Below are 13,342 nucleotides of genomic sequence, written 5' to 3'. Positions count from 1 at the left end.
AACATAATGAGTTTAATGGAGGCATAATTATATCTTACAATGGCCTAGTCAAAGTTCAGTCTTGAATTCAATTGAGAATGTGGATCAAGGAGTGGAAAACCAGGCAAAGTCTGGCACAATTTGAGCTAATTTGCAAAGATGAATGAGAAAAAATGTACAGATATGGAAATCTGGTAGACAAATCAGGATTAGCATATGTAATTACAGCATATTTAATAAATAACTAACCAATCATTTGATGTTTAGTAACACAATAACCAATTCACACTCAAAAACAACACATGCTTGGTATTTAGCAGTATACATTGGGACAGATTTTCCAGATTATTTTTCTTAAAGTGATTAAAGAAACTAAGAGTTAAGCCAGTTTGCAGACCGTCTTTCAGATGGAGTTCATCTCTGAAGTAGAAACCTGCAGCAACAGGATGTGGAAAACATCAAAGCTGCACAATCTGCTGGTGAAGCAACAGGAAGAAGCAAACATGTAACAGAGACCACATTCACTGTCTAGAGCAGAAAACAACATAAAAAGCTGCTATTTTAATGTGTTTGCTGCAGATCAACATTTTCTTTAAAACAAATTGTGAATATTTTAATTTTGAACATGATTTAACTTCAGACTGAAGCACAGAGCCCCACTTTAAAGTTAAAGATGAGATTACAATCTTTTGTCAGCTGAACCTCTGCTCTCCGCTTTCAAACATTTACAATAACCTGCGAGGACTGAACCAGGGGATTTCTCACGAGCAGGTATCAGTTTTCTTGCACAACAGAACGGCTTTAACGGTCATGTCTTTGTTTCCCCTTCAGTCATTAACAATCAGTTACACATGGACAAGTTGGGTTTCTGCAGAAACACCAGATTCCTGGCTAAAAGCTGATAAAAAAAAAAAAACATTTGAGTATTTAAGTTTGGTCAGATGTCAGTGACCAGGAACCTTCATCAAAAAGAGGATGTAGGGAGCTCTGTTAGTGCCCAAAAAATATATATATATATTATTGTATTTATAGCATATTATAGTATTTCATCAATCTTTCAAAGGTATAACTATGATTATGGCCAGGGAAAAGAGAAATTTTGATTATTTTATGCTCTGTCCTCATTTTCTCTGAAGCCATAGTGTTAACTTTATTGTGATGCCAAAATTATTAAAATAGAAATTGTAATTGCTGAGAAACAAAATTAGATTTGGGTGTATTATTATAAAAACATGCATCAGAAACTCCTGAGGGTCCTATGAGTAAAATATTAGGATTGGATTCGGAGTTAATGTTGGGATTGGTGGTTAAGTGGACCTGTATACTGGGCCAGTATACTGGGACACTGAAGCAATGCAAATGCGGCTCTCAGTTTCCAGTCAAGCAGAGGCCACCTGACACCACTGTGCTGTAGCTTATTAATGCTAACCCTGAGACAAAAGACTGAACCACATCAATGCACTGTAAAAACACAAAACCTTACCAAGTATTTAAAGTTTTGGGCTAGTTTCTAGTGCAAATATCTTGTTACACTAACTCATAATGACTTTTTCAGCAAGATAAAAGACCTTGTTTAAGGTAAATAATTCCTTAACATTGATAAAAAAGTGGCAGATTTTTTATTAAAATTTATAAGCAAAATAATCTGCCGATAGAGCTAGTTCTCTTTTAATCAATATTAATGAATTATTTAATAACCTTATTTATTTTGGTGAAAAGTAACTTGTAAGTTAGTTTTGTTTATTTTGAGTGTGCTAAGCTATTTGCACTAGAAACTATACCAAAAACTACTTGGTAAAATGTTTATATTTTTGCAGTGAAGAAGCTCAGTGCTGGTTCATGTTTGCTGCATCTCCAGTTGTAAAGGATTTGAGGTGCTGGCCTGGAGCCATCTGTTATGCAACAGATTATTAGCTTTAAATCTAAGCTCTTTACTGCTCAGTGAGGGGTTAAACCTGCAGGTCGTTTGTAAGCACAGGCAGATCTGGGGTCAGATGACTCGCCCTCCAACAGACCTGTGAGCACTGCTGCCTGGCTGTCTGGCAGTTTTTAGACCAGTTTCAAGTCAATGGGTCATGTCTGAAGAGATAATCCTGGGTTGGGGGCGGTTCTGGTCCAGACTTGGCTTGGAGATCAAATTATCAGGGACCTCAACTCTCTCAGTTAGAGAAACCCACTGAACCTCAGTACAGTCAATTACACAGATTTTTTTTTCTACAGGTGTCACACCAAAGAAGTGTGACAAATGAGTTACACTCTACTTGTGTTGGTCTGTCTCATTAAAAACCAATACATCTAAAAGCATCATAGAACATAAAAACCATGTAAATATTTACTTAGTCCTTTGATAGGAGACATCATTTGAAATTAGCGCCTTCGCATTAGCTTCTGCTAGATGTTGGTGTAGCACTTTAGCATTAGCATAACATACAATATTCTTTATAATTAGTGGTTCAGGGTTGGTACAATAAACTCTTGCAGTTAGCAATGCCAGGAAGTTGGTAGTATGGCAAAAATGTTAAAGTGTGTGGATATTTCTACAGGAAACTGCAGATCTTTTAATATTTAAGCATTATTTTTTTCACTCAGGGTTCATCAAAGGTTGATAAATAAGCTGGAAAAAAGACATGCTCAAGGTGGCTTTGTTTATAGTTTATGGCTCATAGGAGTAACATCACATACATCATACATAGTGCACGATAACAACTCATTTCTAAAGTGCATTTGCTTTATGATGCACCAACTTTCAGCTTAGCAAGAACACAAACCCTGCAAGAAGTGCATCTACACACATTCCTTCATGAAGCTTTTACACGTTACAAATACAGTCATTATTATGGTCGTTTTGTCTACCATTATGTATTCAGTTAAGCTACTACACGATTCAAGTATGATCTCAGTATTATTACAGAAATCCTATAATAATACTAGAACTGTCTATAGTTGCATTAGTAAGTCTTAAAGGCAGCAGGCAAACTACAAGCAAACAATGCATTCTTTCACAGTCGCAAAATAAATTAGATACACAAAACATTTAGTTTTTTTTTTACTGAATTTTCTTTACTTCCTGTCAAGATATTTGGAGGAATACTTTTGAGAGCAACTGTTCTGCTCCAGCTCTTCTGATATTTTCAATGACCTAGGCAGAAACCGTTGGGATTGATGCAAATTTGACATTTTAAAATGTAAAACTTTTCAGAATTTCTAGTTTTTTTTATTTTTATTTTGTCACACTTGGTATGAAATATTTTTCCTGTGGGCAAATGAACGTTTCAAGAGCTAATAAACATGATGCTCCACATCAAGTAATGAAGTAAAGTTTAAATGACTTCACAAGACTTGTTCAACAAAACCTGGAGGTTATTTTTCAAAAACTTCCAAGATAATTTCTGGACTTTAACTTACAGGTTACTGTCACCTCTGATCTTATGATCAGATACATTTAATGCATTAAAGATTAAGAATGCCCACTCTTTTAGTCTATGAAGACATCAACCAACCACATGCATTTTGATGCATTTTTGGAGCTTAATAATAGTAATAAATATTTAAAACTTATGCTTTGAGGCATAAATTAGGCTAATATTGTAATTCCTTCAATTACTGCAAAACCTACTATATCTATCAAAGAACTTCCAGTACATTTTTCTCTTTTATGTGTGAAATAAAAGTCAGAATCAGCAGGTTTGAGTCAGGAAATACTCGACTGGTGGATCTCACTTTTAGGGAAGAGGAAGGATTGTTTCCCAGAACGGTTCCCACACATGTGAGGCAGAGTACAGTGGAGACGGATGTTTAGGCACCGGTGTTTCTGTGCAAAAGGAGCCACTTTTTTTAAACGAGCTGGTTTTATTGAGCCCTATTCTTTCTGAATTACCTTTATCTCTAAACCTGCTTTGGTTGGAAATGAAAGTTTTTTTCCCAAGACCGTTTCCTGTGCTGGGAAGACAATATCGAAACTTTTTTCAGAAGAAACTAATTTGAAGTTGGTAGCGCTTCATCAACTGAAGCCCCTCCTCTGTGTCCAATCAGGTCTTCTTTGGTTTTCTGAATGCGGGAAAAGATTTCCGTAAAAAGTTCCTTGTATTCCGGTTGGTGAAAGTCATCCTCGCTGTCGTCCGCCTCCTCTGGAGCAGGAGAAGATCCGCTGTGCTCCGACTCCTGCAGCTCCTCCTGATGCTCGCAACGTCGCAGCAGCTCGTCGTACTTCACCTGCAAGGCACTGTACTGGGCGTCGACCTCGTTGAGCAGCGAGATCCCGCGGTACTTCACCACCTCGGGTCGACGCACGCAGGAGCACTCGTGGTCGTAGATCTTGCTGGGAGAGTCGGGCGCCTGAGTGGCCTTCATCTGACGCTCGCTGGCCCAGCGCTTCAGGACGGCTGGACTTTTAACCGCAGCAGGCGCTCCTTCGTTCTCGTCCTCTGGGTTGAGTAACAGCAGACCATGGATGACCTCTGACCTGGCTGAGCGTGAAGATGATTGTGATTTCCAGAGCTGACGAAGCTCCTCTGCCTCCTGTTCCAGCTCAGACACTCTGGCCTGTTGGAGGACAACAAAAAAACAGGAAAAGGGAAAATTATCAAAAAGTGTTCAAGTTGCATCAAGTTCCTTCCCAAGAAACCATTAAACTGTGAGAAAATTCTAGAAAGTACCTGATAAGTGCAAAATTTCCATCTTGTATGTTCTTCTAAAAACAACCCAAGTGCTTAAATTAAAAACAGCAAGCTGTTTTTGGCAGTAGTTAATGTTTTTTGGTGTCTAGAAAATGAGGCATTTCAAAAACCTCCCAGTTGTTGAGCCACGACTGGCTGCCACTGCTTCATTACCTAGCAACCGAAGCTGCTTACCTTGTTACCCATGTTAGGTTCCAGCAAGTTTCCTTTACTGGTTTTAACACTTTATGTCTTTTCCAGCAGTACAAGGGCTGCTGGAAAAGACTAGAGTTTTGTGGTTGACTTGCCGTTCAGAAACCACTTGCTGTATTCTTGTTGTCTGTGCAGGAGGCTCTACTTGTGCTTTTCAAAAATGTATGGTTGTACAATTGCGCATCTGTTTGCAGCCATTTTCATATGTGAGTGTTGAAAGTTGAGTTGCAGCAGATTTTATTTGGATTTAAAGTGACAAGCGGCCCTAAAACAACTCATTCTGAAAGCAGCTCAAAACAAGCAGAACTGATCAGACTAAAATCACCTTCCCAAGAATTATTTTGTACAAAAACTGTTTTGTATCACCAATGGACCTATTCTAACCGGTTTAAGAAAGACTAATAGGTCATCGTTTAACAGAAACAGATGTGGCTGGACAGTCTTTAAAGTGGTAATGAGTTTAGTGTACCTGACATCCCTCCATCCTTGCCAGCTGTTGCTCCAGAGCTGCGTTTTCTCTGGCAAGCAGCTCTGCCTCCGTCTCTGCCTCCTCACGTCGCACGCGCTCAGTGGCAAACTGAGTCTGGAGGGCGCGCAGGGACTGCTGCAGTGTGGCCTGCGCCTCCTCACGCCATGACGCCACTGACACTTTGAGGTCATCCAAACCTTCATCAGGATCAACTTCGTACCTGCAGACAGTCGTGGACACGTCTTTGAGAAGATCTCAAGTTTCCCCCTGTGTCTCATTATATTTCAAGCTTTTATTGTTAATTTCTGATGGGTAAAACACAGAATGTGACTGTTAAACTAAAACAGCAAAAGAGTGCTGAACACAAGCATATCCATGGAAAATTGAGTTGAAGGAAAAACTGTAGCAGTGTCATGTCTGGTTGTGTCCATGTTACGCCATTTTGATGTGGTAATTGATGCAAAAGGAGTCTTTATAATTCTTTTAGTGGATATATTACACATTACCTTAACATCTTTTCAGTAACATTTCTGTATTTAGAAAAACGGAATAAAAATCAAGACGGCCAATTAGTGATTAACACTTGGTAACACTTTATTTGTTTTATCATGTTTACACTGTCATAAACATGATAAAACACCTGATGTGAACATGAAAGAGTCTTTATGGATGTTTATGATTGTTGTCATGAAGTGTCATTCACTAAGTAATGACAATTTTAATGCAAAGTTGCTCTAAAAGTTGCATTGAAAAGTCCCTTAAAAGTGCCAACTTTGCAGTAAAGTGTCATTATTTACCAAATGACACTAGACATTCATAAAGACTCATTGGTGTTCATGACAGGAGTCATGTCAGTCTTATGCACATCCCTTCAAATAAAGTGATTCTAATGTGTTATGATATGAGAATAAAGTTGAGAATATTTTGAGACTGTATGAGTAATTTTATGACTCTTGGATAAAAATGTATTTAAAAAATTATCAAAGTGAGGAATGTTGAGCATCCAAAGTTATACTACTATGTAAGTTTAACAAATAAGAAAATATTTCACCGTTTAACATCAACTTGTTTTCAGCAACATTTCTGTCTATTTCGCAGAAAGAGCAGACTTGACAAGTTGGTCATTAGTCAGTCCTCCCATTAAAACAACTTTTTCTAGTAATTTTTCAACTACATTCTGGTAATATTGTGTCTTTATTTTTGTAATGTTGTAACTTAATTCTGGTAATTCTCGCCCTAATACTGTGTCGTAGTTCTCCAACTGTTTAACAAATAAATACATATTTATTAAATATTTACAGGCTATCAGTCTGACGAATCAGTCTTATTTGTAAGAGACAGTTTGATCAGCTATTTGTGTCCACTGTTGCATAAGTAAGTGTTCATTCTAATCTCTGACGCTTCAGACGGGGAAAACAAAGTGAAAGGTGCCAGGAAATTCACATGCAGAGTTAAAGGGTCAAAGTTCACGAGAAGGAGTGAGGTTTAGTGAGATGCTGAAATATAAAACACTAGTGAAAAATAATGTTTTTCAGTTTGTTTCAGGTGTTTTTTATGTTTTATAATGATACAGAAAAACACAAAAAGGAGAAGAAATCTTTTTTCAAATTTATCTAATCAATAAGGTAAAGTGATTAGATTAAAATCAATCAGCTTGAGAGGGTTATCGACCGATGTCAGGGCCCTCCATCTCAGACTTTGGCCTCCTCCAACACACCGCACTCTGACTCCAGACGCTGCAGTCTCCTTATCAGAGAGACGTCCATGCATCTGAGCTGGCTATATTCCCACCAAGCCCCCTTAACAGGATTACACACAGCAGAGACTAAACTGAGTGATCGAACCTGTTCAAGAGCAGACAAACAGGAAGTGGCTGCAGCGTGAAGAGAGCGCACTGCTTTGAGGAGCAGGATTAGTGTGAGGGAGCATTTACTGATCCCTTAGCAAAGCTTACAAAGACCTTCTGGATCCGTGACAAAGGTGTTAGAAATATTTTAAAAGCCTCAACTAGACTCAGTGGAAATAAAATCCACAGAGGAGCCACAAACCTTGGTGTCTTACTAGCTTCCTGTAAGAAATAAAGAGTTTCTTGTCAAAACAGGACACAGCAAATTGTCATCAATGGTTTTTCTCAGCTCTGAAACAAACTCCCTGAAAACCTGAGATGTACTGAAAACACAGTTTACTCATTATTTCTACAATTTAAGACTTTTTAAGACCATTAACATTTAAATTAAAAACTCACATATTTTACGATGCTCTCTACAGCCCTAACCCCCATAATATCTTGCTTTTTCACAGAATGCACCTTGCCTAACATGGGTTGGCGACAGAAAGGAGCATGCCATCCAGCCAATTTGCAATAAATTTGCTCTTACCCAAGAGAAACGCCAAAAACCTAGCTAGCTGTGAATGGTTTATTAGCAGCTAGTTAGCTGCTAATAGCCTCCACCACAACAAAGATGATTTGAGTGGAACTCAAACTTTTTCCTGACAGAAAAGTCAAAAAACAGATAAGAAAAAAAAAATACATTTATGATATTAAATAATCTTGCAACAACAAAATTTAAAACCAACATAAATTTCCCCCATGGATTTAAGACATTTTAAGGCTTTAATTTTAGATACATGAATCTCAGACTTTGATGCTAACAGATCCCACGGCAACAAAATCAGTGTGAGCATCTATACCTGTGTTCGTTTTGCAGCTCTTGCAGGCAGCACACACTCTGAGTGCTGCGAGGCGGCCATCTTTCTCCGCATGGAGACCGCTGAGACTGACGTGAAGTTAGCTTCAGCTCCTCCACCTGGTGCTGCAGCTCTTCCACTTGCGTCTGCAGCAGCTCCACCGTCTCCATCAGCCTGAACAGAACGTCACATAGAGTTGATGAGAAGGAATATTTCCGTCATTAAAAAAAAAACTGCTGTCTTCCTTCTAGATCAGCTCTCGCACCCGTGGATCTTCAACTGGGCCGCCCGGTTGTCCAGAACCAGTTTCTGGTTGCTCTGCTCCAGTTCTCTGGCAGAAACGTCAAGCTGCTCATAAACCTTGGCGTGCTGGTCGTTGACCTGCCGGAGGAGGTCGACCTGCTTCGTCAGGTACTGGAAAAGAGAGAAAGTTAAGTTTGAGAGAACTGGAAGAAAACAATTTCTAAAGTCTTTTTAGGCATGTTTGGAGCTCTGAGCTATTCAACACAAAATTTTAAGAAAGTATTTTCGGTCTAGTCTCTAAAACACTTCAAATAAGTCAAAACTACAAGTAACTTTCAGTAAAACTTAGTAGGAGTTATGAGTAACTAATTTCTTAATATTGATGAAAAAGCATGAGTTCCACTAAGATTATTTTACATTTACATGGGAAAAAATGTTTTGTTATAAGTGAAATTATTTCCCAGAGAAACTTGTACATAAAATGAAGCATCATTACAGTTAATACTATATACTGTAGATTGTTTATGAAATGTTTAAAAAAAGGTAGAAAGTGTAGTTAATAATATCTTTCCTAAGTAATAATTAACCATTGGTTAATTGTTAACCATCGGTTATATTTCATCCACAATATACTCAAGAATTTCTACATCTTTATTTTTCAACGCACACCTTTAATGTTTTAGGTAAGCTTCAATGCCTCTGAGGGCAATTTATCTTTTCAGACAAGAACATGCTGAGACTTTCTGCAGCTTATCTGCTGAGGGAACATTGGCTCAGGTTAGAGACATGTTCACCTCACACAACTCTGGGTATCATTTTCAATCTATGTGGAATAAAGGTCACCATAAGTATAAATTCGTGAACCCAGTTTGTGCTTTTAAAACCCACTGAGGCGGGATATTAGGATTATTTCACCATGTAAAACGAATGACGAGTGAATGAAGCTCTGATTAGAAATGGATATGACTACCATTGCTGTCCGACCAGTTTTCTGGGATATTGGGTAAATATTGTGAAACTTTACATAAATATGCAACTTTTTCACATTTTTGGACATTGGCACCAAATTTCAATGTACTTTGGATGATTTTTGTGCAATAAATCAAAACAAAATGGTGCATGAATATGAAGGAGAATAACACGTTTTTCATCTTTTTTAGATTTCAATTGATTACAAAAACAACAATGAATCAGTTGTGCTATATTTCATTCAGGAGTACAAGGGGTCCATTTTGTTCTTAGTAGAAAATGTTTGATTCCACTTCACTGTTAATGTGGGTCTATCCCATTAAAATTCATTGAAGTTTGTGGGTGTAATGTAACAAAATGTGAAAATGATCAAAGGGTATGAACGCTTTTCTAAGGTATTAAATGTACATTTGAAAAAAGGAGCAGCAAAGTGTTTTATGGGCGTCTCGTTGGGAATCGCAGTAAATCAGAGACAATACTTCCGCTCTTAGGAGATTAATTTGGTAACCAGCAGGGATGAGCAGGTTATTCATTTGGACTCATGCACCCAAGGCTGACCTGGTTGAAATAAATTTAATTAAAGTCTGGGGACCTGTTAGGAATCTTCAAATCATTACTTACGGTGCATGCAGTGGAGGACAAAGAAACAGCTCTCCAGAGGAACGGTAAATTACCGTTTTTGTTGCCTAACTGGCAGATTGGAAGACTTTGTGTTTGGTTCAGTGACGCTTCGTCTGTCAGCTCCAGATGAAAAGGGTTTTGCATATCTGATACCACAAGGCTGGGCGATAAATCACTTTCAGCGATTTTTAATTTTTGAGGGTTTAATTTTTGGAAAATCTGGATTGTTTTTTCCACCAATGCAGTCGTTGGGTTTTCGCAGGTCGGAGTGATGTCACCACGCTCAGGACCGCCATCTTGTTTGATAAGCGTGGTTTTTATTAGGACGTTGAATTCAGGTCAACTATTAGGGTCAAGCTATGATCATTTTCTTAGTTATGAGGTTAAAGTCATAATATTACAAGAATACAGTCGTACAACAATAGTGAAAATATTATGAAAATAAAGTTATTATATCATGAGAATAAAGTCATCATTTTGTGAGAATTCAAATGTAAAAATAAAAAGTTAAAATGAGAAATGTTGAGCATCTTGTGAAGTCACAGTCTGGTATAAGCTTTACAGATTAGTAGTTAATCTTTTCACATATCGGCATCAGATTATTCTCAGTAGCAGGACTTTGAAACAATCTTGGAAACAATTGTGTCTATTTTGAAGAAAGATTTACAAACAACTTTCTTCTCGTAATTTTAAAAAGTTTTTCTCTGGTAAGACTGCAACTTTTTTCCTGCCAATATAACTGTATTCTTGTGATTAAACAAAATTTCTCAATCGTCCAACTCACAGAGAGAATGATGGAACTGAAAAAAACACTTTTAAAAAATATGTTTTGTCATTTGTAATTTCTTTTTTAGAAAAATTGAAAATCGGATGTGGTCTGAAAAAGATCTGGGATTTAATTTTAAAGCCATATCTCGCAGCCTGACCTTTTGACTGAATTTTGAGTCAAATCAATGGTTTTGTGAAGGAGGTGTGTCAAGCAATACGTCAGAAATGCTGCACCATTTCCTCCTCACCTCGATCTCCTGCAGCTGCTCCTGGTTGGTGGAGTACATCTGCTGCAGGCCCTGCTCCAGCTCCCGGTTCCTCTCCAGGAGAGACTTCCCCAGCTCGGCCGCCAGCTGCAGGTCTGCGGGAGAGACGAGGCGGTGAGCAGGAACCGGACGCCTTTTCTCATCCACGTTTAGAGCCACCAGAACCGGCATAGCGAACTTCTGCAAGCTGCTTTAGGAAGGTTTTATTTTTTGATATTTTTCGTCCATAAATCTTTTATTTTCTTCACTTCTGGAGAAGAATTTATTTTTAAACTCACTGCAAAAACACAGCTTTTGAATACACAACCAGTGCTATTAGATTCCCTTATTTCAGTCTAAATTAAAAACTTAATCTTGGTGAGAATCAATGATGCTACTATTATATTTTGTGAATGCTAGGGGAAAGAAATAACACTTTAAAAGTCTGATGTTCTATAGAAATCTTTTAAATTAATAGTTTTCTTGTAGTACAATGTACACAATATATTTGCAAACAACTTTGTGCAAAACATTAAAGTTGATCAGACTCAATATTTGAATCAGTATCTGAATAAATTTGCATATGTGGAATAAAGCAAATAAACGGGAATTAAAAGTTTAGAAAATTAATTTCTTCTCTTATTTATGGCGAAGACCAAAGTGATGACACTCTTAAGATGAAGGCGAAATTGTTGTAATATAATATGTCTATGGCAAAAGTCAAAATTCACGATTCAAATTCATTAATGTACTATTTTTCATTTTAACAAAACATATTTTGTTCTAAGGAGACACGTTACATTTACACATTTCCAAACTGCATCATTCCACCTTACTTGATTTGCAATTTAACACAAATAAAAGTGCAAAAAAAGATGCCATAAAATGTTCAATATATTCTTAAACAAAGCTCTTCTGTTTTATCCTCGCTCTGCCGCATTTGTGAATATTCTGCTGACCCGAGCTGCCTTTTTCTGCATGCAACAAAAAATAATTCAATCTTTTAAATCAATGCTTTGTGAAAAAATAAGTGTCTTAAATAGTAAATGTTGTATACCTTAAAACACATGCATGTAATGAAAATCCACCACATAAAGGCTTAAAAGTGATTTGCTTCCTGGTTTATGCATTAATTATTTTTTTACCTTTCACCGCATCTTGACAGTTAATAAAAAGGCCAAATATCTGGTCTTTATCCTTAACAAAGACAGAGAGGAAACGTACCATGTTCAAGGTCCTGCTTGTCGTACCACGGTTCCTCCTCCTTGATCTCAAATTCCTCTTCGACAATCATGTCTGCCAGCATCTTCCCACTAAAAACCCCGCAAGAAACCCCAATGTATATTTCTGTTTCTCAGCATAGCTAGAAGCAGCGGAGAGAGGCGCCGGTTCCGAGAGAGTTCTGCCCGCCCGCAGCGGCCGGTGTGCGGCACCCACTAACGGTCACCGCTAGTGAAGCTGGGACGCTGTCTGATCACGTTTCCGGTCTGTATTTTGAAAAGTAGTAAGGAAGTAAGCTTCCTTTAGTAATTAGAAGTACAGATGCAGTCAATGATTTAAAAAAATTGTTTGCTCTTGGCAGAGATTTATTACTAAATAAAATGCAATAAGGTGTTGATATTGTCACTTTAGTATAAGAATAAACCATATGTCACCAATAAATCCCTGTATATATATCATGTGCAAAAAATAAAATGAAAATTATCACGTTATTTTTAACAGATTTAGAATAATGTGTCATACAGTCAAAAAGATGCCAAAACCCTCACCAACTAAACCTAAAAGTGTAAACTGTTATTTACAATTTTAATTCATTTAATATTTTTGATGACCAAATTTTTCAGGATGCTTTTAAAATCACCCCTGACAGAGGAAAATAGGCAAACAGAAAATGCCGCAAAAATATAATCAGTTTTACACACGATTGGACACAAGTAATAACAATTTGTGATTCCAAATAAGAATATTAGAGATCTAGAGGTTTCTCAAAATGTAAGGTTGAAGTTCATTACTTTTTAAAAAAACGTAATTAATCATTTAATTAAGTGATTTAAATTCTTTTTGTTTACTTTTTAATCTGCTGTAGATCATTTCTTACTCTATATGTAGGACTTTTCAGTGAATATTTTCTGAAAACGAAAATCAAAAACAAAAAATAAAAGTAGGGCCTTTATTGTGAAGACAAGCACTTTCTATTTCCGGTCTTTACCTCGCGCCGTTTCACATCCCTTCTACACCTGCTCCTCGGTGAGGGCTTCCTGCATGAAAACTGCATCGGACATTTTCACCATCACCACACGAGGGCGCTGCAACGAAAGAAGAAATTTCTCTCTTTCAAGTAGCTTAAAAGTAAAATACAGCAATATACTATTATTACATAATTTCATTAAATATTGAACCGCAGCAGCAATATTTAATCAAATAAACCAATTAAATTCTGAGTTTGCAATGTTTTTATTACCCTAATAACATATTGGACTTCACCTTCTTGC

The 13,342-nt window shown here is 37.3% G+C and overlaps 2 protein-coding genes across 2 annotated transcripts in view; one reads left to right on the top strand and one right to left on the bottom strand.

Annotated features, from left to right (window-relative positions):
• Positions 1-2,616: 2,616 nt before the first annotated feature.
• Positions 2,617-12,390, bottom strand: LOC129368021 (cerebellar degeneration-related protein 2-like). The gene is made up of 6 exons (XM_055042785.1): positions 12,075-12,390; positions 10,854-10,966; positions 8,270-8,418; positions 8,008-8,178; positions 5,317-5,536; positions 2,617-4,521 (listed from the first exon to the last, which is right to left on the bottom strand). Exons 1-6 carry the CDS (start codon positions 12,154-12,156, stop codon positions 3,955-3,957), a joined length of 1,302 nt encoding a protein of 433 aa, XP_054898760.1. The 5' UTR covers positions 12,157-12,390; the 3' UTR covers positions 2,617-3,954.
• The window catches only part of LOC129368018 (neurotrypsin-like), a 37,632-nt gene continuing 35,346 nt past the window's right edge, over positions 11,057-13,342 (top strand). Inside the window, exon 1 of the mRNA XM_055042780.1 lies at positions 11,057-11,071. The gene's annotated coding sequence lies outside the window, so the exon portion shown is untranslated. The remainder of the gene's footprint in view (positions 11,072-13,342) is intronic.

The sequence above is a fragment of the Poeciliopsis prolifica genome, unplaced genomic scaffold (assembly GCF_027474105.1).
Source record: "Poeciliopsis prolifica strain line A6 unplaced genomic scaffold, Auburn_PproV2 SCAFFOLD018, whole genome shotgun sequence".
NCBI classification, from domain to species: domain Eukaryota; kingdom Metazoa; phylum Chordata; class Actinopteri; order Cyprinodontiformes; family Poeciliidae; genus Poeciliopsis; species Poeciliopsis prolifica.
This window is presented reverse-complemented; position numbering and strand designations above follow the sequence as displayed.

Bases quoted from the DNA above. Each gene is read 5' to 3' on its own strand.
- LOC129368021 (XM_055042785.1), bottom strand. From the start codon at position 12,156: ATGCTGGCAGACATGATTGTCGAAGAGGAATTTGAGATCAAGGAGGAG. The intron at 8,419-10,853 runs GTGAGGAGGAAA...TCTCTTTTCCAG, and splicing joins AGCAGCTGCAGGAGATCGAG to TACCTGACGAAGCAGGTCGA. The intron at 4,522-5,316 runs GTACACTAAACT...GTCCTCCAACAG, and splicing joins CAAGGATGGAGGGATGTCAG to GCCAGAGTGTCTGAGCTGGA.